This window comes from Grampus griseus, assembly GCF_964374135.1.
Source record: "Grampus griseus genome assembly, chromosome: 5".
NCBI lineage: Eukaryota > Metazoa > Chordata > Mammalia > Artiodactyla > Delphinidae > Grampus > Grampus griseus.
Genome location: NC_138998.1, coordinates 121,106,989 through 121,133,710, shown reverse-complemented (window position 1 = coordinate 121,133,710; position 26,722 = coordinate 121,106,989). Strand labels below are relative to the sequence as shown.

At 30.7% G+C, this 26,722-nt stretch overlaps 1 protein-coding gene across 4 annotated transcripts in view; it reads right to left on the bottom strand.

Annotated features, from left to right (window-relative positions):
- Positions 1-26,722, bottom strand: part of NCAM2 (neural cell adhesion molecule 2) — a gene marked incomplete at both ends in the record, with an annotated part of 487,288 nt that overhangs the window by 11,707 nt on the left and 448,859 nt on the right. For 3 of the 4 annotated variants that reach the window (XM_082655240.1, XM_082655241.1, XM_082655243.1), the window contains one exon: positions 25,634-25,814. In XM_082655240.1, coding sequence (XP_082511366.1) covers positions 25,634-25,814 — 181 coding nt within the window. Of the gene's footprint in view, positions 1-19,979; positions 20,087-25,633; positions 25,815-26,722 lie in introns of those variants that run through there. The other variant, XM_082655242.1, reaches the window with a different exon arrangement.

Genomic DNA, 26,722 nt, shown 5'->3' with positions numbered 1-26,722 from the left:
TCAAAAAACTTGGAACTCACATGCCCAAGAAAACTGTGATTTTGATTATAATTATTTTATTTCTGATAATGAGAAAACAGGTGATAAACACATGACAGTGGTGGAGGAAAAAAATTTTCATGCCATTTTCAGAATCTCCTTCCCCTATCAAATTTTAACATGCTATTTAGGTGCTTTCAGTGTAGAAAAATTGCCTAGCTCATATCCAGAGCAATTGTTAGCTTCCACATAACTGTTATCACATGAACCCATATTAAGGAAAAACTAGAGAAACAAAAATATTTTTCAACCATGGAATTTTAGTATCTTTTTTTATGCAAAGTTCCAATATACAAATGGACAATGAGATTCTAAATATTATTTAATAATTTTCAAAGTTGTATCTATATACATAATTTTTAAAAATCTAGTGCCTCATGCTATAAAAATAATATATCAAGCACACCAGGATTTCTTTTAGTGATTTAAGAAATCATTTTATGCATTTTCTTCCATTATCCTTTTTCAAATATAAATGATTCTCATTTGAATATACTATTATAATATAATGAAGACAACTCAGCTATGAAATATCTTTGCTTATATGTAAAGCAAAAATATGTTTTACAGTGTTCATAAGTAATTATTTTGGATGTACTTCACATGATTCAACAACCAAAGCTCAGACAAGAATAGTAGAAAAATACATCTCCATTTGAGCTTTAGTCCATCTGGATATATTGACTCAAACGACATTTGAACGTTAATCACTTCTTTCTTACTTCATTTAGGTTCCTCTCACATGCAGACATAGTTCTAGACAATAAATCCCACAACTCAGTTATGATATATCTGGCCCAATATATAAATCCCCATTTACCCTTTTAAAATGTGAAGACTCTTGCTTTGTATTTAAATGTACTGGATCTGGTGTCAGAAAATCCTGGCTCCATCACTTACTCCTATATGTCCTTGGTTGAGTCATTTAACTTTTCTCTAAGGCTGAGATGCCTCTTTATTGAAATGGGTACATTTAGGAAAACAACCACCACAAACTAAGTCATGAGGTTGTTGGAAAGATTTTTGTGAATATAATAACACCTCAAACACTTTTGCCCAACACTAAGTAAAAATTTAAAGAGTATTATTACTATATTATTATTATTATTATTATTACAAAATTCTAGTTAAATGAGATTTTGGTGAAAAAAATAGACCATTTAAAGTTAAATTAGTCCAGTAAATATGTTTCTTCATCAGCAACTTTCAGAATCTCTTGTTAAGCATTGACTATTCTCCTGAGAAAAAGATCATTTTTAAAAAAATGACTTAGTTTTAGCTAGTTAGCTTTTAAATGATAAATATTTTATTCGTGACTTTTTAAGCATTAAACCAGTATATTGATCTTCTCCATTCCCAAGTTAGAAAAAGCTCTTAGAAACATTATATTTGTAAAGCACCTTATAGTAAGGGAATATTGACGCTAAAATAGCTATTACTTTTTTTCTAGAGAAACAATATTATACCTTCTTAACAATCTTAACAAGATTACAATCTTGGAAGATTATTAGAAGTTATTTTTTATGAAAAACCAAATATATTTTTGTCATTGCATAGAATAGGCATGGACGTCAAATAGATTTATGTTATAAATATTTAATTACATTTTCTTTTGAAAGATTTAAAAAAAATATTTCAGCTTAAGAATGTATTTAAATGCTCACACATTCTCATATCCCATGAAAGTAGGCTATAATATAAAAGCTAAATTTTCTGTTCTTTTTCTCTTTTGACACCAATTTAATCTATTGTGAAAGTTCACTTATTTGTCTTTGGACTTTTCACAAAGTCATAATCATCATGTGTAACATTACATCACTAGGATTTGGGGACTAGCAATAATTTATTTCCTCAATAACATACAAAAAATCTTTCTTTAAATTATGGTTTTAATAACTTAACAAATTGAAACTGAGCATAGCAATCATTTAAAGGATTTTATTTATTTAATTTATTTATTTTTAAAGGATTTTAAATTAATCTTTTCAGTTTCCCAGAATACTTACATGTGTGTTTTATGATATAATTTTTATTAAACTCCATTACCTAAACAAAAATATTTTTAGGTCTATCTTCTAGATAAGAAAAATGATATCCAGAGAGTACAGTGACCTAAGTCACAAGATAACCCTTAATACCCTTAATATTAGATCTGTACAAATGAAGAATATTTAGCTTCCGGTTCTATATAAATATATTGGCCTCACCACATGGCTTCTGGGATCTTAGTTCCCTAACCAGGAGTTGAACATGGACCGCAGGAGTGAAAGCACCAAGTCCTAACCACTAGACCACCAGGGAATTCCCCGGTTTTATACCTGTGTTCAAGTCAACATTTTGTACTGGATACTAAGCTTCAAATAATCAAAAGATAGAAATAAAATTAAGTGACTAAATTAAAATGTATAATTTGCTTGCATAAAAATGTCAATATCCATTTTTTCCCATACAACTAGTGGAAAAACAACTATTTAAATGAGGTATAATTATGCAACTAATTATTTCTTGCTTTTATGTACTTTTCTTGAATTCTTATTTTCAGCTTCTATTTTAGTGATCTTTTGCATTGCTCTTTTGAAAAGGGATTTCATATTAGAATTGAATAAGAATAAATAATTTAGGAATCAAAAATTTAAACATCTATTTTTAGGTACAGATGTTATTATAGAAAGCAAATATGAAAATCAGACTAAATGTGTTTTTACAATCTCCCTCCAAGCTGTACCTCCCACACCGTGAAATTTAAAAATTGGCTAACTAAACCAGTATGTATCCCCAGAGCTTTATGTACTTGCAATTTAACAGTCATCAAAATATAAAATCAAAGCAAGAAAATAAGAAAAAAAAAACTTCATTTCAAATCCGTCGTATGCATGTGTTTTCATGTTTCTGTTGTAGAAATTAACTCATTGCTAAAACACTACATTAATTTCCCATTAAATATACTATGCTTATATTAGTTTTTCAAAAACCACTACAATTTAAAAAGTAGCATTGCTTTCTGACTCCATAAGTAGTTCAGTTTTTTAGTTAACTCTTTTTCTATAGTTTGAGAATTACTTTTAGATGTGGAAAGTTGTGATAAAGATATGGAGAAAAAACTTTTTTCTTAATTTAAAGTGTCCTAAAATGGAGATTTGTTTGTTACTTCCAAAATAGTGGTAGTTATTTTCATAAGGGATATCGCTAAATACAGTGAGTTTAAGTGTATAAAAGATAAAAAGAAAAGCCCTTTTTGGTGTTCATCATGACATTAACTAGATACTATACCTTTCCACAATAGAGGTAGGTCTATTTGTCTCCTGTTTATACATTCTTCCTTCATTCTGCCTAGTGTAACATATTTTCAAATATCAAATGATTTCTGGAAAATCTAGGTATAAATCTATACACACGTATGGTTCATCCTATGTGGAAAGATGAAGCAGACGACTTGCTACATTTGAGCTCCATCTAAGCAGTGATGGTCAGCCATTCAACTACTTTAAAATCAAACATTTGGGTTATCTAAAGACTTTTGTGTCTACACAGTTTCATTATTTTTTTTAAAGGACTATTTATTCACTTAGGCTTCACAAACATTTATTGAGTGCTACAAAATTAGTGCAGTATTAGAGGGGTTTCCTGATACGTACTAAAATAAGTTAAAAATTAACATACATCTTTGGGCTTATCATACAGCTATTTAAGTCCCATTTTACTTATGAAGCATAAATTCCCCAAATTAAGTTTCATTCATTGGATTTCCCAAAACACAACAAAGGAATAAAAGGGTAAGATTTTTAGATTAAGAAGGGCCTAGATTTAATAGTAAGAGCTTCTAAAATTATGGTAATCTCCATGCACTATAAAAGATACGCTCTAGAGTAATACATACTTTTAAAAGAAAATGCATTGCACTAATTTAAAAACCAACTAAAGATTTCACAGTTTCTTGTTGTGTTATGTTAGACAGCTGTTTTCCAAAATCACTTGCCACTTACATACTTGGAAATTATCTTAAATTGATAAGTTAATGTTCTGTGATATTTTTCCTAGGAACCCCCAAATCAACAAAGAAAAAGAAAATATAATAAAAAGAGCCAAAGTGTAAAAATGAGACTAGGGTCTAGACTATGTCAACATAAAAAAAAATTTTTTAAAGCTTTAAAATTTTGATAAACTTTAACAGCTTTAAAAACAGTGGGGATAGTGAAAATGAAATATAATCACAATATTCCCCCAGCATAGATGAAGCTGCAGGCTTTACAATCCTTGACATAATCCACTTGTCAAGAAAGAAAATAATATTTTCCAACCCTGAGGAGCTGTGTAGAGAAAAGTCACATTTATAAGACTTTCTATTTCCTACGGGGAATACTTGACCTGCTAAACATTACCTAAATTAGGTATGATTTGCCTTTAGGATTGATAGACTTCTCTCAGTTATACTAAATGAGGAATCAGCTATATTCATAGAAGTGCCATATTTATGTATTTTAGGTTTTTAGAAAGATGATTCCAAGTATCTACTTTTATATATTTGAAACAACATGACTTTCAAATCACTTCTGCAGGTGTAATCACAAGTAGAAAAAACAAAGAAAACTTTGATTCAAGCATGTTATAAAATTCACTATTAAAGAGGGAAATGTTGAAAACTGCTGTTATAACAAACTGAGCACAATGTCCCACTCTTTCCATTTCTCCACGTACCACATTTTTCTTCTATGTCATGACCATGGATCTCCAGCATTTATAGTGACTTCTGTTAATCCCTGAATTGATGGATCCATTCCATTTTTTTAACATCTTTATTAGAGTATAATTGCTTTACATTGTTGTGTTATTTTCTGCCGTATAAAAAAGTGAATCAGCTATACGTATACTTATATCCCCATATTCCCTCCCTCTTGTGTCTCCCTCCCACCCTCCCTGTCCTATCCCTCTAGGTGGTCAAAAAGCACCGAGCTGATCTCCCTGTGCTAAGATCCATTCAATTTTCATTCATATTTAACATGTTTGTTTGAAACAAATGTTTGAACTTCTGAGGTTTCCAATGTCTGGTCAATACCCCTTTAATTGTATTAAATGGAAAGAAGGAGAAAATCATGGCAAACTGCATCAGCAAGGATGATTATATCATTTTCCATTAATCCAAAATGTTTAAAAAATTCAAACAACAAACTCAAGAGTAACTATGATTGGAGTTTATATTCTTCCTCCAATCCGAACTCCTTTTTTTTATTGCTTCCCCATGTACATCCAGAGAAAAATTGAGTCTCTCCTCCTATGATATGTGTTTTTCTTTTAAAAGTATTTTACAATGTATCAATCCTTTGAAAAAGATGCAATGTACAATTACAAAACATAAAAAAAAATTAAAATGATATAAAATAAATATTGATTGAAATTCTAATATTTTTTATCTCTACCATGGTATTGCTCACTCATTTTGTGGCCTACACACTATAATCGGTTATATCGAAATCATAATTATAATTTTATTCCATTTCATTACTGATGAAATGTGGATAACAGTTCCCATGTATCCTAGCTAAAATAATCTTTGAGAATCATATATGAAGGGTACTTTGGGAATTCCAAGACACTGTACATATATTACTTTACGCTCACTTTGTTTATAGCTACCTCTCATTACTCATCATTTGTTTATAGTATTTTCTTTTAAAAAATTAGAACTTCTTTTACCCAAAACCTTCTTAGATTTTAGCAAGTATAAATATTTGAATATTGCTAGCATACATGAACTAGGATGCATAAAATAACTGTAAATACATGTTTATATTTTACAAGTATTTTTTCTTGTTTTTGATAAACACACTTCATTAAGGCCTAAGGTTTAAGTATATTTTCATTCTTCTAGTTTTAGATGTGCATTCCACTGTGACCAGAACTCAAGAAGATTTTAGTTTAATATCATTCTTTTTTTTTTTTTTTTTTTTTTTTTTTTTGCGGTACGCGGGCCTCTCACTGTTGTGGCCTCTCCCGTTGCGGAGCACAGGCTCCGGACGCGCAGGCCCAGCAGCCATGGCTCATGGGCCCAGCTGCTCCGTGGCATGTGGGATCTTCCCGGACCGGGACACAAATCTGTGTCCCCTGCATCGGCAGGCGGACTCTCAACCACTGCGCCACCAGGGAAGCCCCATTCTTTTTTCATTTATTAATTATTCATATCGTAAATTATTTTTTGGTCCCTCCCTTACTTCTACATGTCAAATTAAAATCATTTTTTTTGAACTTTGAAAGACTGATGTTAAAATGAATGACAGAAAGATAATTATTCATAATGCTCTTATTGTCTCTGACAGGTGACATTGACTTTTGCTCAGTTCGGGGACAAGAATATCTATACATATATTTTGGTATTCTTTTCTTCTGTAATTCATTTTTTCCTCTTTAGCTCACCATTAATTTTTAGTTTTTTGGTTATCTTTATTGTTACTTTTATTGTGGTGGCTATTTTGCACAATATTTTAGGCACATTCATGTTCATTTTAGTAAAAATTAAGATTAAAACTCTCAAAAGATTATTACAGAGTGGATCAGAGTCTCCTTCCTAAATTAAGACTGTACTTTCTTTGTGTTCAAGTCTTTTACTCTGAAATATCGGTTTCCTTTTGGACAATTCATAGTATTTATGAGATAAAGCATTTACATCATTCAGTTTTCTGACAAAATGCACTTATTAGCAAATTTTTAAGTGCATTTATGTTCATTTTATTCAGATATTTAATTGCTTACTGAACTAACTGTATGAAAACTGTGGGTACAATGTGTAATCTCACGTTTTTCAGTGAACAATTTAAAGAAAAAAGTACATAATGTGAGTAAATCTGTGATGGCTGTGAAGAGTATTGTCATCAGTGAAGAGAAAACTGCAGCATCTTTTATAAAGGATTGAATTTTGGGAAAAGAATATTGGAATTTTAAAATGAAAAAATATTTTATTTTATTTTTATGTATTTATTTTTTGGCTGTGTTGTGTCTTCATTGCTGTGAGCGGGCTTCTCATTGCGGTGGCTTCTCTTGTTGTGGAGCACGGGCTCTAGGCACGCGGGCTTCAGTAGTTGTGGCTCGCAGGCTCTAGAGCGCAGGCTCAGTAGTTGTGGCGCACGGGCTTAGTTGCTCCGCGGCATGTGGGATCTTCCCAGACACAGGCTCGAACCTGTGTCTTCTACATTGGCAGGCGGATTCTTAACCACTGTGCCGCCAGGGAAGCCCTAAAATGAAAAATCTTAAAAAATATATTAAAAATCAAAACTGTTAGAACCTTGAGAAAAGTACATACTTATATGTAATTATACCAATTTATAAGTGCTTTGTGACCTGTCTGAGGGATTTTTAGTTTTTAGTATCACACAGAGGTAATTAGCTGTGTTTTAAATGAACATGTATTGCGTTCATTGGAGCTCTTTATATATCTCGAAACAAATTATAAAAGTCATGCTGGAGATTAATACTTATGTGGAAGTTCATTGTGATTTTCTAGCTTTCTTGTTCTTTGATAAAACTTTTTGTAGTATCCACACATTCACTTAGGAATTTAAAATTTTCAGATTTCAAAAGATATAAGTAAAATTCACCAATAATTTTTCAACATTACTCAAATATATCAATAAACCTTGTGCTATCGTTTAGATATGTTTAAAATCTTCAGGCTATTTTTGGTACATCTTCAAAAGGTGGTCATGTCTTTTCTGTGTGTACTCAGTTAAACAATATTGATGTAGACAGTTTATTGCTTACTTCCAATTTTCTTTTCATACAACCCTATTATTTGGGGATGGGGTGAAGATTGCATTTTACTTCACCTATTCCTTACTACTGTGTCTCTATTCTCTAGTCATTTTGATTTTTTTGTCAAAATGATTTTATATGTATAACTAATTTTTTAATATAAAAACAATGTGAATCCAAAATTTCCCTTCAAGTCACTTCTCCCTACTAAGAGGTATTCTTTAGAAGAAGACGGGGTCAGGAGGTAGCACTGATAAACCAGACTTTTTTTTAAACTAAATATCTGATTTGGGGGAAGAAAAAGTAGCTAAGTGTGGAAAATTGGTTTAGTAATGGAAAGGGAATCATAAACATGTTTATAATACAACTGACATTAATAATTGTAAAGCCGTATACTTTTTTCCTAAAAGTGTCTTTTTCTATAGATGTTTGTTTACAAAGGTGGAATTATAAGTTAAGTATCTTTTCAAAATATCATCTAGTCCTTTATATTACAAAAGTGATCTTTTTGACCAGGGATAAATTGGTCAAAGACATATAATCACCCTTCAATTTATCACAATGTAATTAAACAACTTTGTCAAGCAGTTGTGAGAATAAAATAAGAAAAAGGAAAAGGACTCTCTTCTCTGGGAGTTCTTAATGTATTGAGAAGGGTGAGTAAGACATGTACAGTCGAATGCTTTCCTAGTGGTGAAAAATAATGTGACCTGAGCAAATAGGTGGAAGAAGCATATGAGTTGATAGTTAGTGGTCAAGGAAGGCATGATAGAGAAGATAAATTCTATGATGATGTTGAAGAATAAGAAGCTTTCTGTCTGATGATGAGTCCCTTTCAGCCAGAACATGATGTGAGCAAAGATGGAGATGTATGAGATAATACAGTATATTTTGAAATTAACAGATATTTATGGATATTAGAGATGATATTGGGGGTAACTGGTGGAGGATGTTGATTAAGTGATAAATTATTAGGTTAAAAAAATAGACTCTGTAATTGAATAAACAAATAAATAAATCAACAAAAACAAAATAAATAAACACCACTAAAAAAAAACCTAACTGTGATCTTTTCCTAAAAGACGGTATAGGGAGTTGCTAGAGATACATAGGGAAATAGAGCCTGTTTCAATGGTTAGGAGGGAGCTGGTAGAGGCCTGGGCTATGGCTGTAAAATATCTGTCCAGGGCTTCTCTGGTGGTGCAGTGGTTGAGAGTCGGCCTGCCGATGCAGGGGACTCGGGTTTGCGCCCCGGTCCGGGAAGATCCCACATGCTGTGGAGTGGCTGGGCCCGTGAGCCATGGCCGCTGAGCCTGCGTGTCCAGAGCCTGTGCTCCGCAACGGGAGAGGCCACAACAGTGAGAGGCCCGCGTACCGCAAAAAAAAATAATAATAAAAAAATAAAAAAATAAAAAATATATATATATATATATCTGTCCAGCCTTCCCTGTCTCTGATTCCATACCCATTTCCATAATACATGTAGACATGTCAATCCCTGCTTGATGTTTAGATTTAAGAAACTAGGAAATAGACTCAGTCTCTTATATGTGATTTGTGACTGAATTAACATTAGATAATTTATGTCTATATATTTCAAAAATAGACACTGTATAATATAATACTATAAATTTATATAAAATATATTCATAATTAGTACAATGATTCTATATACTTCTAAATGGAATAACATTTCAAGTGGTTCATAATTTTCACCGTTAGTTGTTTTTTTTTTTAATATCCACCCAATCCCCCTTAAGGTTTTAGTATCTATCTTTTTAAAACAATTCCTTGTAAAAAGTGAATAATCTAGAATATGAAATTATTATTCTTCTATGGGAATATTGATGGGACCTTGTCAAATGTCAGTATGAGGTAAAGTAACATAGTTTAATGTAAGAAAGGAAATTAAAATAAACTGTGTTATTTAAAAAAAAAAGTTGGCTAAAAAGAAATAGTATTGTCGATAACAGCACTTTTTTGATAAATGTTTCGAATAACTGAAAACTTAGAAATGAACGTTTTTAATAATTGTTACAAATCTGGTGCAACTATAAATTGTGGGAAATTGTGAAATATCTATAGTCCTTGTGCAGCAGAATATCTAGGCTTTTATCTACATTGACATTTCAAATTGCTAAGTATGTTGGAATGGAGAACACTTGTCACAAAACCCTGTCAAAAAAATGGGATAAAGAGATATAAAATACTTTTATATGTGATACTTATTCAAACTGATACATTTGAAGTTTATTCTCACCTCACTAACTGTATACTTTCTCCATATGCAGTTTAAATCTTATGGTATATGTTCAGTTTGCTATGGTGGAATTGATTCAGTTATTTCCCATAAGATAATGAAATTTTTACTGGTTAGTAGGAAAGGGAGCATCTTAGATTGAAGTGAATATGATCAAAACAGATATTGGCCAGTGTTAAAAAATTGAGTAGTTTAAATTTTATGTCCTTGTTTCAACCATTAACTGGCCAATTTCATTTTTTTCTGTTAATGTTAAAAGGCTATTCCATATAGTTAAAAAAAAGGAAATTAAACTTTCTCTGCACAAACAGAAAATACTTTTTTTCTTAAAGACTATATTACAAAATTGAATTACACCCATATAAGATTAAACTACAACTGATATTTTACAAATTACTTGTTGAAATTCCAAACTGTTAACCTATTTATAAAATTCTTAAATATATATACCTTTGAATTTTATAAATGTATAAGACAGTAAATGGAAAATGTGAACAAATATATGGATGGTATTATTTTCTAAGGAATTTATAACATATTAGGTTTACAAAATTTCTGTTTTTACACACTCACTTTATTGTGTCTTAGAAACTTCAATTTCTGCATTGGGGTTTAATACAAAATTAAGTTACATTATTAAAACTAAACATTCTAAACATGTAGGGCCACTTATATATTATTACCCACTGCAACTGAATGAATATATTGTATACCATCAACCATAAAATAGAAATGTAGATTTTCACTTAAGAAAAATAGAGGCAAGATATTATTCATTTGGTGAATGGATAAAACATGAGACATCCGGGCAATGGAATATCATTCAATGCTAAAAAGAAATGAGCCATAACATCATGAGAAGACATGGAGGAACTTTAAAGGCATATTACTAAGTGAAACAAGCCAATCTGAAAAGACTACTTACTGTATGATTCCAACTATATGATACTGTGGAAAAAGCAAAATTATGAAGACAGTTATAAAGATCAGAGATTGCCAGAGATTAGGAGAGAGGGAGAGATAAAGAGGCAGGCAGAGCACAGAGGATTTTTAGGGCATTGGAACTATTTTGTATTACTCTATAATGGTGGATGAATGTCATTATACATTCATCAAAACCCACAGAATGTGCAACACCAAGAGTGAACCTTAATACAAATTATGAACTCTGGGTAAAAATGGTGTGTCAATGTAGATTCATTGATGGTAACAAATGTACCATTCTGCATGTTAATAATGGGGGAGGCTATGCATACATCAGGATTGGAAGTATATAAGAACTCTGTATATTCCTCTCAATTTTGGTGCACACTTGGAACTGCTCGAAAAAATAGAGCATATTTAAGAGCAGAAAAAAAACCACACAAAGTTAGTATCTTTAAAATCTTCATGGGACTGGCTAACGTGCCTGAATCAACTGAGAGTGTCCATAAGTACAATATTCATAAGTACTAAAAAAAGATGACATATTAAGTTATGAATAACATACAGGCAAGTCAATTATTTTCAGCTACCTGTTTTTGTGTGAAGAAATCCACCAATGAACCATACTGGACCCTGCTGTAGAGAAATATTTCTATTTCCTTAAGTAAACCTTCCTTCATGTCTGAGCCATTTGATGGAACAGTAAGTATCAGGATAGCATATGAAAATCCAATAAATTGTTTTCTGTTTTCCACCAATAAGCACCAAGAAGTAGAATATTTTTCCTGTCATTTTTCAAGAGCATCAGTGAGTTTTGCATTTAATCTTCCATGTAACATACATATCCAGTTTAGCTGTGGTGAAATTATATAGAAACAACAGCAAATTGAAGTTTGTCATTCAGAGATTCTTCAAAACAGAAATGCTAATTTGAAGAGATAATTTTTAGTTTTGTTTTAATCACATTTAAACAGAAGAAAAGGGTACATTTTAATATGACTTTTAAAATAATTTAATATTTCTCTTTGTAATAATAAATGAGAAATCAGTAGAGAAGCAAGCATATAGCCACTATGCAAATTATGTATTGAAGTTGTTTATTATGATTTCTTAAAATGAAATAGATGCTGAAATGGAAATATTATTTTGTTTTTTATTAGATAGTAACTAAAAATATTATTTTATATTAATTAAATATCATTTATTTCTATAAAAATATAAATAAAGTCATTTTATAAAGTGTTTTCAGGCAATGTGTAAAAATAAGAAAATAGTAAAATTTAACTTGATATTCTTTTAAGGCTATAAACTCACTGTGAGTTTATTACACTGATCTTGGGAATGCAGCTATATGTACAAGTTGACCTGAGAACCATAATAGCTGCTTAAGAGAAGTATCATGACTACTCAAAGGAATGGTAGTTGGTGAATACACAGCCTTTCCTTTGCCACAAAGTTTTTTTTCTATTGTTCAATCAAGAAGAAATCAAAGAAACTAGGTTAAAGATATAAGACCATATAAGTGATAGACAAGAGATTTAGGTATGCCTTCTTTGATTTGGTGTAATTTGATAAAACAAACATATGAGGAAAACTGAGGGTGTAAGTTCCTTGACTGTGTCAATGACTAGTCATTCTTCTTCTCTAATCCTCAGATTGTTGATATAATAAAATAATGGTGTTTGATTAGAATATTAGAATACATTTTCTCAAATCTCTTTAGTTTCCTCACAGTGGCCCCAAACAACAAAGTAATATAAAGCTAACAAAGTAATATAATACTGTGACAGTCACCATAAAAATTTCCAACAATCCCCAGATAGTTCCCATTTGATACCATATCATTGTTAAGGAGCTTCAGGAAAAATAAATACAAGAACAACAGAAAAAATCAGCTTACCTTTCTCTCTCCCCCAATATATAAAACTTCTGTAACTAATGTATCAATTGAAAGAAGTTCAATATTATAACAACATATAGATATTATATGAAAATTTTCACTTTGAAATGTATGCAAACATTTTTAATGAGTGCTATACATATTAAGACATGCATTTGGGAGAGGGCTGTTCTGGAGTAAAAAAGATTAAGTGTGCCTTAAAATAATGCAAATCTTGAAAACGAATATTTTCCCTTTTGTAATTTCTACACTATTTAATTTTTAACTGGCAATGCAACACTTGACTGTGTTTGTAAAAGAGAAATATATATTCATGTCTAAACCACCAGTTTTATTTCACTTTATAAAAAATAACTGAATAATCTACTTATTAAAGAATTATCATTGGAGGGACGTCCCTGGCAGTCCAGTGGTTAAGACTTTACCTTCCACTGCAGGGGGTCCGGGTTCGATCCCTGGTCAGGGAGCTAAGATCCCATATGCCTCAGGGCGAAAAAAAACAAAACATAAAACAGAAGCAATATTGTAACAAATTAAATAAAGACTCTAAAAATGGTCCACATCAAAAAAATCTTAAGATAAAAAAGAATTATCATTTGAACCAGGGTTCAGCGCTAAAACAAACAAACACAAAGTAATATGATGTTTTATAGAGGGCACTGGAACTCCGTTCTGTGACTTCACTATGTAAATCCCTCAACCTCTTTAGGCCTCACTTTTCTCATCTAAAATATGGGAGAAATGTTACTTCATAGTAAATGAAATATTGCACTTAAGGCATCCCATACAGTGTGTATCACAGTACATGTTAAGAAATAGAAGCTGCTCTGTTTTCATATTATTGTTATTATTTGTAAACTTCCAAAGCCATTTTTGTTTCATACTTTGGCTGTGGATGAACTGAGAACTTTAATGATCTTCTACAACTTTATTCTCATGGTGCTCAAACTGAATTATAGCAATATGTTAACCAAAGTAATTGGAGAAAATCACTTTAAGGATTTATGTCTGCTTTCATAAATTTTTGCTGGCAAACGAGACTACTCTCCAATTATTACATTATTTAAATGATTACACTAATGTGTTTTATTAAGATACCATCTGATTATTATGGTCTCCACTAGTAATAAAAGTTTCTAAGAAGACCTTAGAACTAGTTTACTACAAAAGTAACAGTATTTGGTATTGTTCCTAAATTATTTTTCCAGTATGAGCCGGCTGATGATTTATTATTTAAACCAAAAAAGAAATCACTCAATGATCATATGTTTATTACATTGAGATATTGAATCTGATCAAGTTAGAAATGAAAACACACAAGACAGAAAACGTTTATACCAGTAATAAAGAAAACACATATAACAAAGGTTTTCCTCAGTTTTCTTTATTACAACAATGAAGACACAGAAATACAGAAAATAAAATGACATTTAATATACTATGAAACTCATGCATAGGATTACACATAGTGCTGGATATTATGTCAGGGATTTTAAATAAGAGATGATACTGAGGACAATACATATATAACATACATTTTATTTCAAGAAAATAAGCTATGATGAAAACAAATGCAATTAAAATGATCAGAAATAGTCACTTTAAAACAGAAGTGTTACACATAAAATCAATGTAAGATGTGAGATAAAAATATTCTTGAAAAAAATTCATGAATTATGGATGTTCTTTAAAACAGTAATTTTTAATTGCTTGCTTTTAGGGAAAAAAAAAGGATTTGCTGGAGATTTATTTTGTAGTCCCATTTAGTACATAGATAAAATAAAATAAATATGGTACAATTTAAAATTATGCTACCTCTGAATATTATGCAATATTTGCAATGTAACTATATTTCTATTACTTAAAATGGAGTGATAAAGAATAACTGAATTTAATTTGAACATACACAAATTAAGAAACTTTGCAATATATCTAGGCTTAATACAACCAACATTAGATTCATTCACACAAAATTTAATTACACTTGAATGAGCATATCTTTAAAAAGTAGGTCAAATAATAGTCTACTAACAAAGACATGAGGACATCTTTTGCAGTTCAAATCACCTCAGATATACTAAAAGAGCTTCTGAACATATGTGCTTTCCTTGGATATTCTGTTTTTCAATTTTGCTAAATAGTAGCTAAAAATTGATGTTATAGAATAATCCACTCTTTCTGTAATATTTAGGGACAAGTATTTTAGGCTTCCAATTAGTTAATAGCCATGAAGGAAGGGAGGATGACTATAAGAGATGTTTATCTGGTTCATAATCTTAGGTAAGATAAAGAAACTAAAGGTATTTGGAAAACAAAGAATTGATATTATGCTCCCGTCTCTGCTTTATTTCAGAACAATTAAATTAGATTTCTACTTACTGAATCCATTCCCTTACATAAATATTGAGATGCTGCTTACTTTTATAATCTTTATGTGTTATAACAAGTTTTTAAGCACCATGTAGTAAAGAGAGATACTACCACTTTTAAACATTAAAAATGTTAACTCTAGAAAAATACTCTAGTTTAGATGGTGATTTGGAAAATAATATGTTAATTAGATATTAGATTTTTTTTCTTTAGTTAAGACCTAAAATTTACTCTGTTAATATTTTCTGAATTCTAAGATTATCTATCGAGTGTTGATAGTGATTAAATAATACTCCTTTTTAAAAATGACATAATCAGCCAATTTAGATATAGTTTTTACCAATTTCAAGTTATATTGAAATTATTTCAGCGCTATTTGTAGGATATTCATATCACTAATCATTTGAAATATATAAATTTAAGCTACCCATTCAACGCATTAGCCTTGTGGAAGGATTTGTGACATATATACATATCACAAATTCTGAAATTTAACAATTTAACAGAGATTAACAGAAAAAGAAGAAATGCATTGTATTTATTCATGACCAGAAATTGAGAGGGAGGAAGAGAGAGAGGAAGGATAGGGGGAATGAGAGTGGGAGGGAGAGAATATTAGGAAGAAACAATTGGAAGGAAGAATGAAAGGGTATAAAACCAAGTAAGAGAAAGCCTACTTAATTTGTACTTATTCAAAAGCGGTTTAAAGGATATTACATTGTGCCCCACAGATTTGAACCATAATAAAATACATAAAATGACACATTTAAGTATGAACTTCGTGATCCTGTATCTTTATTCATTGAGCGAAATCCTAATGCATAAGGGCTAAAAAATATATAAATGACAATATTTAATTTAGGTAGTGTCATAACAGCTTATTTATTTAAAGCTCTTAATGCTGCTAATATCATAAGCAAAAACAAATGGGTGGAGATTTTCAGATAATTTTACATGACTAGAGATATTTCTTAGTTAACTACTACTACTATAAACTGAAAATATTATATATAATATTAGCTATTTTTGAAAGCTAGGTCCAAACACACTTAACTATTGTATTGGTGATGTAAATATCCATCTTGAATTACTAAAATGATTTGTAATCTAAAATGATTTGTAATCTAAAAATTTTATTCCTTCATTCTTAGTGTAGGTATACCATATGAATAAATAAAATACTTTTCATGTATCTGAAAGTACTCATCCAGATCCAAAAGTACCTTGCCTAATTCTCCCTTGCATATTCTATTTTGTTCAATATAAATGAATAACCATAAATCCAACTGTCCAGACTTGAAAACATTGTGGAGTTTTCCTTATTTAAGTTTTAAGTTAAATATAATTAATGGGAATTCTTAAATAGAAAACGTTTGAGTTGTATAATGATTTCCAAATTAACCCAAATTGTATAACCTATGAACTACTATGCATAATTTTAATTTTAATTATTAATTTTAAAAGAAATGCTGAATACTTAAAAAGTCAAAATTATCTGCAATAAAATTATTTGTGCAATTATATGTTTTATGTAATTGACATATATAATGTTAATCAGATGTCTAAGATTTATTTATTTATTTAAAATTGTTAAACACTTGAGATATTTTAGGCTAAGGGAAAAAAAAGAAAAAAAAATTTTAAGAAAAATGAAGCAAGTCTTTAAGTGTTTCAACCTTGTTCTTGTCTACCAGTAATTGATGCACATATGTACACTTGCATAATGGTTTGGGAAAGAGTATGGGTATAGAGTTTATAAAATCTACTTATTCCCAATGAATAATAGTATTAGGACAGAAAAATAAAAATGACAATTTAAAATTCTTCCATGTAAGAAAAAATTTCATAGGAAAAAGATTTTACTACTACCTCCTAGTCTTAATCTGTTAGCATATCTAAAATGTGGTGTGATGGGCCTTATAGCTATATGATAAATAATTAGAGTTTGAATTGGGGTAGAGAGACATGTAAATGGAGAAAAGAAGATAGACTTCAAAAAACTGGGAGAAGAAAAAAGGAGATTTCAGGTTTACATAAAAAAATTAATCATGATACTTCACATGCAGATAATAGTGATTATGCATAAGCAAATCAACCTAACTTTACAACTAGTATAATATGGTCAAAACAAACTTTTAAAATGATTTTAACATTGGCTGATAAGATATACACATCAATAAACATAGGTACATATTTATGATTATACACAATGAATAACAAAACTCACCTTACACACAAGTTCATATTTATACATTTCAGACACAGAATTTTATTTAAAAATCCACTGAATGAAAATGAATTATTGGGTGATACTAGGGAGAATTTTTATGTCTTGCTTATCAGTCACATTTACTTAGACCTACAGCAGACATTAATTAGACAAAAATGTGCTGTCAGACTTTATGGTTGCATATAACAAGAGTAAAGCTCAAGTAATAAAAAAGATAATTCAGCAACACTTACATATTATTAAGATATAAAAAAAATCCAAGAAGGTAATTTACAATCTCTAAGGTTTCATTTTATGAAATGCAATAGCTGAATTGTTTATAGTTTTGTGCTTTCCTATTTCTTATAGACGTAAGACAAAGCACAGAGTCGATTATTTTATGTCTGAGAATTTTTTAAACTTTATGCATATCTTAGAACTGTAAAATAACTGTTAATCTAAGAATAAATGTTTAGCCAAAGGATAAATAGCTCATTAATTTTAGAATTAATATCTTGATCTGTACTTAGATGTTTAAAAAATCTAAATGAACCACTCATTAAGTGTAAATCATTCTGCTAAGATATGAGAATTTCAATTTTAGGTTCTTTTCTGAACTGTCCAAATGTCAGTCTAGGTATCATGCAAACCAGACTGAGTGTTCTTCTTATCACTGGTGACTTTGAGTTACAGAATATAAAATTTCAAATAAAAATCAACTTTGTTATCTTACTAAAGACATATTACATGTTCTTCACAAAAGCATTTTGTAATCATGAACTAAATCAAAATAATTTCTATGACTTTCTCACGGAAATATTTACAATTTATTGGAGAGATCCAGTCAGGTTATAATGAATGGGAAAAATTGTTCATGGAAGTGTTATTGGAACTCCTTTCTTTCCCAGCACTTGTTACATGTTAGTAATCAACATACCTACAAGTCTTATCCAAACTCATGGAATATGATATGCACTCATGGATGTAGTATGCAATTATAATTAGTTCTTCAATAAACAGAACATTGGCTCTTCTAATTTTAAAAATCAAACATTCCCAATAAATAGGTTAAGTCCCCACACTGCAAAAATTGGAATTGGGAAATCCCTTTGTCTCAGCAGGGGAGAAAGAAGTGTGTTTAATCTGTGGACGGGTCACTTCTGCATTCTACAGGTCTGTTGCTAGCTCAGAAGAAAAAAGTACAGCAGTGGACAGCAAAGAGTATGGAAAAGATAAATTACAGAAAACAGACTACCGAAGGCAGGTCTATCTTTAGACGTTACGTGATAGGCTCCTGTAGGTATTTTTTAAAGACAGAACATACTTTCATGCAACCAAACAAACTGATTTTGATGAATGAATCTCAAAGCCCAGAAACCAATAATTTGATTTACCATGTAAGCTACAGTCACTCTTGTTAATATATATAAATCTGATTGCCTGCTAATTGTCCTGAGTGAGTAGTAAGAATCACTTGCTAGCATGTGGCTGGGAGTAAAAAGCACAAAACACTCTTTTCTCATTTTGTGATGAATGAAAATGTGAAAACAAAAATCATTATTCATGTTACTCCCTCAAATCCAGAGGAATCTCCTCTGAGAGCTGGAATCTAGTAACACCTCCTTCTCATCTCAAGTTCCTCTTCTTGAAAGTAGTAGCTAAAATATTTACTTCTCTCTCTGATCCTTGCAAAGAAATTGACTCAGGTGTCCAGGAAAAAGTAATAAGTAAGTATACATATTGTTAGAACATGAATACTTGATGCCACTTCAAAACACAATTCCAATCTAGTGCACGGGGTGCAACTTTTTAAACATATTCAAACTTAATTTTTATTTATTTTGGGGCAACTTCAGAAGATATTTTCACTTAATGAAAAAAAAAGTTTGGATTTTTAAAAATTGGTTTTCAAATTGAAGAAAAAAAACTCCGTTTCACTTTTATTCCTTATGACATTTTAAGTCAATAAAAAGAAAATAAGGCAGCACAATAGGATACACATCTAATATAATAAAAGTTATCAGGTTTATATTTTATATAAATGGTAAACACAATGAAATATTATAAATGTTTATAAAGTTGGAAACTTACATTTAAAAGAATAACAATCCAAACCAATATAAAAGGTCCATAATTCTACATAACAAAATTTATACTTATACAATGTATGGTCATGGATATTGAGTTATATTTGTAAAATAATCAAATGAAAGATTATATATAGCAAACGCTTGAGTTCCAAATAAAAGTGACATGATATTTAATAAGCTCAACTTTAGAAATTAAAGAAAAAATTAGAATGAAACAAGTTACGCTGTGAGCTAATATTTGGAAGAAACAATCCTGGTTCAGTTTCCTTCTGTGATTTTCTGACAAATACTTTAAAGGTCAACAATTTGGGGAAGGGAGAAAAGGCTAACTATTCATGGGTAAGGATAGGTGCATAATTAGTTGGACCTTAGAAAATATTTTATTATAATTTTAGATTAGCCTTGTAAATTTGCAGGGAATAAAAGGAAATAGATGATATAGCAACATTAAAACATGCAAGACAAACTTATGGCTATAATGAAAGATAACCCAGCAGCATTCCACTGCCATGACTGGCTTCCATTTTCACCTTTATTCGCTTCACAGCATTTATCTGCATGATGAAAATTATTTTTGAAAGTAGAACAAGAATAAAATAATTAAGGAATAAAGAATAGAGTTACAAATATGAAAATAAAGGAAAAGAAAAAAGTGACAGTAGGAAAGAAAAAAAGAGAAAATAATTAATACAAGATGTACACAAAGCCATTACTAATTACTTACAAAAAATTATTTTGATACAAGACAAAGAATTTTAAAAATCTAGTATAAGACGCTTCTAAATAGTTGTCACATATTAAAAACATAACTCAGTTCTATCATTGATTACTTAAATGTGAACATCTTAAATATTTTTTAATGAAGATACAACTTATTAGAGAAAGGTCACCAGTCATTCCACTGTGCTACTGATAAATTCACACTGTTACTTAAATATGAGCTCATCATATTCTGCAATGTTTGCTGCTAGTTTTTTTCTGCTATCGTATTTTCCTGTAAAACATATTTAATAAAAGTAGTTATATTTTTAATAATGAATGAAGTACCAAGAAATATAATTGAAAATGATAAGTTCACACAGTGAAAATTTTCAAAAGAATAAACGCAAGGAACATTAACTCAACTGGCCATAGGTATACTCTAGACATACGTTATCGTTGCTCATTTAAAATAATTTTGAGAAACAAAGATCATGAAAATAATTTACAGAAATTTACTTTCGCATTATGTACTAAACCAAATAAATATTGTTTTGCATGTATCATTAGTATTTAGATTTGACTGAGATTTTCAGATAGTTAAAATGAAGTTTTTCCCAATTAACTGAACTTCAATTTCACCATTGTTTTAGAATTTCTTTAATTTAAATTCTAAAACAATCATAACCTTAAGAAAGCATTTTAGTATTTGCCATGCACTTGAATGTTTTGTTTTCCATTCATGTTGAGTTATTTGGAGATGAAAGGGTATACTAGTCTTGCTGGAACTAGACTTGAATGCTATCAAAATAATTTTACTCTACTGTTCATTATAAGTATAATCAAAAAAGTCCATTAAAATAAAAATTAACTGAAAAATCTTAGCAATATATTTATTGGTGGTGACCTATGTCACTTCTTGGTATGGATGAAATTATTTTCCATCAAATTATATTGAGAGTCTATGTTAAAATTAGGCATGTTTTCAATTCAACATAAATTAAAATGAAATTAACTTGAAATTAACTTGTAAACTCCATATATTCTCCAAATTAAATAAGGCTTAAGAGTTGCTAGTTTATTATACATAACTAATTTAAAATATGTTTGAATTTATAATGTGTATTTTAAAATGGAATAAGAAATTATATAACTATAAGAGTAATTATAATGAAGGCATATGAAGATTATTTTGCCGATACATAATTTTAACTCTATAGTATTTTGTGGGTTTAAAGGCTCCCAAATTCACTGTCAACTATCACACCTTCTAAAATTGTCCCAAGAATCTTCCCAGAGCTAAATCAAACAATTCTTGAACTAAAAGGGCACGTCTTTGATCTGGCTTTCCATGAGACCTTAGCAGTCTCTGGATTCAGTCACAGTAAATTAGACATTATTCTGTGACATTTTTATAGATAAAATAAATATTTTATCTTTCCTTTTTCCAGTAAGATGCTCTGGCTTTGTGTCATCTGTACAGTTTAGAGGGGATGAATTCTGTCTCCTACCTTCTCAGATAGCTTTGTCTGTACATCTGTATGTCTGACTTTTCCTTGACTGCTTGATCTGTTTCATCAGCTGTGAAACATGTGCTAGTCTTTTTCATCATAAAAGTCCTTCTAACACTGACTATTTTTCCCCCTCTGCTCACTTTCATACAGAGCTTCTTGAAAGCATAAATTAACATGGACTCTAAACCTGCTAACCTCCCATACAATCCTCAGCTCATTCCTACCTAATTTCTCTCCCAAGCACTTCAGCAGAGCTGTATGTAATAAGCACATTTCACATCTCTTTCAGTTGAGTTGTTGACCACTCAGCAGCGTCTGAAGTGGCAAATGTGATTGATACATTTCTTCTGGAAATATGATTGTCTTTTAACTTACAAGATACTACAGTCTTGTGTTTTTCCAGGAACTCTAGTCTCATTGGGGGAGGGAGGGGTTTCCTTGTCCTGTATAACATGGTTATACAGGACATGGTTCTTAACACTCTATTCTTCAGTAGCTAAAGAAGCACCCCTTGAACATTAATGCTGTGCCAGTCACCCTTCTAAGTACTGGTATTGGGTACTGGGAAACATCTATGAGTATCACAGACATCAACTATTTCTCATAGAGCTTAGACATTACTCACTGTGTGGTTTTATCCCCATCCAGGCTTTAAATATCAATTATCTGTTAAGGCTGAAAATGTCATAATGTATATTTCCAAGCCCTGGCTGTCTTCTCATCTCCATACACACATATTTAACATCTATTTGACATTTCAAACCTAACAAATACCAAATCAATTTATGTTTGACCCTTACTCTCCAAATCCTGCTCTGTTTATAAGATTCTTTACCGTGAGAAAGTCATCAATATCTACTGAATCCATTCTGTTACACAGGCAGGTTAATCTACATCTACAATGTGTCTGGAATTTATTCATTGCTTTCTTTTTCTACTGTTATCACATTTTTCAAGCATTCGTGTTCATCCATCTCTTGCTTCTATCCCGATGAGCAAGATTAATCTGTCTGTAATGTCTATCGATTCATATAATTTCCCTGCTTCAAATGATTTCTTATGACTTTCAGGATCTGTTTTAAAATTATTTACATGGTTTTTAGAAGACCCTGGATTGGTTGGGTCACAGATCTCTCGGTATCCTTAGTTTTGTTCACACACCTCCAGGTTCTCTCCCAGCCATCTTTTTCCTGGTTCTTAAAGCAAATCAAATTCCTTCTTCTTTCAGAGACTTCTTCCATATAAGACACTTTCCCTGGAAGTCTTCTTCCTTACAAGTTTCTTTCAGAAGGTCACTTTCCAAGGGAATCCTTTCTCAAGCCTCACCTACCCCTATAAGTTAGGTATACTTGCCAAAGGCTCTCATGGCAGCACACTGCACCAGCATATCTCTTAGTTGTAATTACTTTGTGGATATTCTAACTCTTGATTAATGTCTATCTTCCCTACTAGATTGTATAGTCTTTCAGTGCAAGAACCAGTTCTGTACTTTTCACAGATAATTCCTTTGCACTCATCACAGTACTTTCCACAAAGCAAGACCCCAGTGAATAACTGAAATGAATGAATGAATGAATCTTAATATTGCAGAACCAGAAGAAACTAGCTTAGGGATTAGGAAATCCAAGAGAAGTTAAATGACAAGAGCAAAGTTGAAACTATAAACCATTTTCCTTCTAAGCACTGTCCACAAACTAACTTTCCAAAACTGAAACAAAATATTTTTATAGTAAATGCATCATAGCATACTTTAGTTATTTTTGTGCATATATATATATATATTCTTCATATATAATCTATCTTTATTTATTTATCTTTCAGTTTATACTTACTATTGGTTTTATTAACAACAGTTTCTTATAAAAACAGCATAACAGGGACTCTGGGAGTATAATGTAAAGTAACATGCCTGAAATCTATTTTTTTTACAGTTTGCATTTTATCTATAAAATATAACTAAAATATTGCTTTCCATTTCAAAAAATATTCATTTTTATCTTGATAAAAATAATTATTCCCTCCAAGTGTATGAACTAAATTAAAGATGTAGGAGGATGTTGTAAATAGTGCTGCAGTGAACATTGTGGTACATGTCTCTTCAGCAGCATAGCACGGGGAGATCAGCGCGGTGTTCTGCGACGACCTAGAGGGGTGGGATAGGGAGGGTGGGAGGGAGGCTCAAGAGAGAGGGGATATGGGGATATATGTATGCATATGGTTGATTCACTCTGGTGTACAACAGAAACTAACATAACATTGTGAAGCAATTATACTCCAATAAAGATCTATTTTAAAAAAAAAAGATGTACGAGGATGAAGTTTGCTCTTGCAATCCTCCTTTGAAGATTCTGACTCAGATTAAAAATCATATTTATACCATGTTCCTGATATATGCAGAGAGGATATTAACTACAAACATAATGCGTTATAATTGTAGAAGCATTTATTGATGTTTAAAACTCACAGAAACAATGAACTTAATAGTTCATTCAACCGTTCTTTTTATTAGGTGTATCATCTTGTAAGGACATGGGATTTGTCATACGATTTAAAATAGCTCTGACCTTGAACAAATACTTTAGCCTCTCAAAACTGTATCTGTGAAATGAGGATAACTCTTTGTTGCTCAACTCAGATTCAAGAATAAAATGAGACAATAAGTGCAGAAGTACTTTGTAAATTATAAAAAGTGCCAGTACAATATGATACCCAGCTATCCATATTATTTCTAGATACTTCCAACTTCCTAATTTCAAATTATAATTGGAAGCACTTACTAATTAATACTAGCAATACAAAGCCATGATATAAATTACTTTTAAACCATAAAACCAATAGTAATTACTTTTTTATAGAAAGATTAATTGTATAAAGCTGCTTTCAATTAAAAGATGATGTATAACAAAGTCTTACTAATGAAATTAATATTAATTTGAAATTACAAGAGGATTAAATAGCATGACTGAACTGACAAATTTTTTTCCAGTCTCAAAAATATTACGTAATACTGATACTCTATTATAATATGACTTAAATAAATCATGTTTATGAATATGCAGCTCTGATGTCTCTATCTATATAGAGAGAATATGTGTATATATACATGTATGTATAAATTTTAAATTTAAAAATTTTAAATATGTAAAGGAATGATGAATGTTAAAATATGACCAATATGACAACTCATTAACAGAGTTAATTGACTATGAATCAGGACAAATTCTTGCATCTTCACCTCTATAGCCTGTATCTGAAAAAATTTTAATATCCCTCCTGTAGACTTTGACAATATCACTAACATAAAATAATGTAAGCACTATTCCCTAATAAAGGTAGCCACCAGTGCGCTGTGACCACCAATAATGAGTGTCCTGCAACTTTTTGAGCTTCTTTGAAACTCTATTCATAGTTCTTTCTGCAGGTGTATCTGTGGTTGTTACTGCCTCATTGTGTGAGAGATTTTATCTTTCCAAACTCAACTTGCTTAGTCAGGCATGAAGGGGCTCATTTTCCCAGAAGCGGAGGACCAGGCCCCATGTGTTTGGCAGAGAAGTTTTCTCCTTTGCAAAAGTTTTTTCTGGGCTCAACGAATATTTTTCATGTTGATTTTCAACAGTTTCTCTTATCCTCCATCCTCCCCCTCTGCTCATTCTCTCTCTACCACTTCAACCACTAAAGTTGTCAAAGTGCATTTACAAATGAACCAATCTTTTATGGCAAGAGCAACTGAGAAATCTTTATTAAGACATGTAAATAATCATGATTAGAACCTAGAACTTATACTTCCTTTATAAAATTATGTTTTCAATATTAAGAAATAATCCAGAGGGGTTATAAAAGATACTGTCATATTTATTTTCAGCCTAAGAAAGCATATAGTTTTCTTACCTTTAATAATGTTGGGTTTTGGTGGCATGCTGAACTCATAGACTGTTGGTTCTGAATATCCCAATCTATTGGCAGCTGTAATTTGAACTTCATACCCCATTGTCCACTGTAGATGCTCTAAAATAATGTGGTCTTTATTTCCCTGCACTTTTTTCTCTAGCCACTGGTCTTCTTTATCTTTCTGTAAAGGCAATACAAATATATTTTGTAAATACCCATACACTAAAGTTGTGATCTTTAAAAAAAATAATTTATCTTGAAATGGAGCAAGTGGGTTTATTAAATCGAAAAAAGGCTATTTTCTCATCCACTGGGATAAATGAAGTTGTAGATAGATGAAGTTATTTATAAGATTTTTCCATAAAAAATGTAATTGTTTTTAAATTAGCTGAAGAGTGATAATTCATAATGAATCCTTGATGATTCAAATGATAATTCACCTCCATAAAGATTTTTTAAAATTTCACATATATCAGTTTGCTGTTTAGCCACTTTGTTGATTATTAATAATCATGTGAACAGGGAAAACAAAATATTATATATAGAAAAAGCTTAACATACCCATTAAAATAATTTCCAGAGACTATTGTTTAATGTTTGGGGCAGGGCAGGCAGTGGGTAGTAAAGTGTCTTAGAAACAAAGTCTGGATTTTTAAAATAGATTTAAATTTCCATTATCATTTTTTATTACTATGATGTTTTGGACTTATAATGAAGCAACATACAAGAAAAAATATTACCTGTTAAACAAGTTATTAACATAAGAAAATAAAATATGTTACCCTATCCTGAACATTCTACACTTAAATCCAGATTCTTTTAGAATCTGGATTTAACTTCCTGACAAGCCCAAGGCAGCTATTATTAAAAAGAAACTATTTCCATAATAACTATACAGAAATGAAATGATATTTTCTCTGAAATCACATATCTAATAATCCAATAATCCATCACTGCCATTGAAAACCTCAATTTCCCAGAGGTGTAATTATAAATAAATTGTAACCTGGAAATAGTGATAGACATATAGATATATAGACAGATCAATAGATCGATTAGTCAATCTTTTTTTAACCTCAGAGGTCAGCC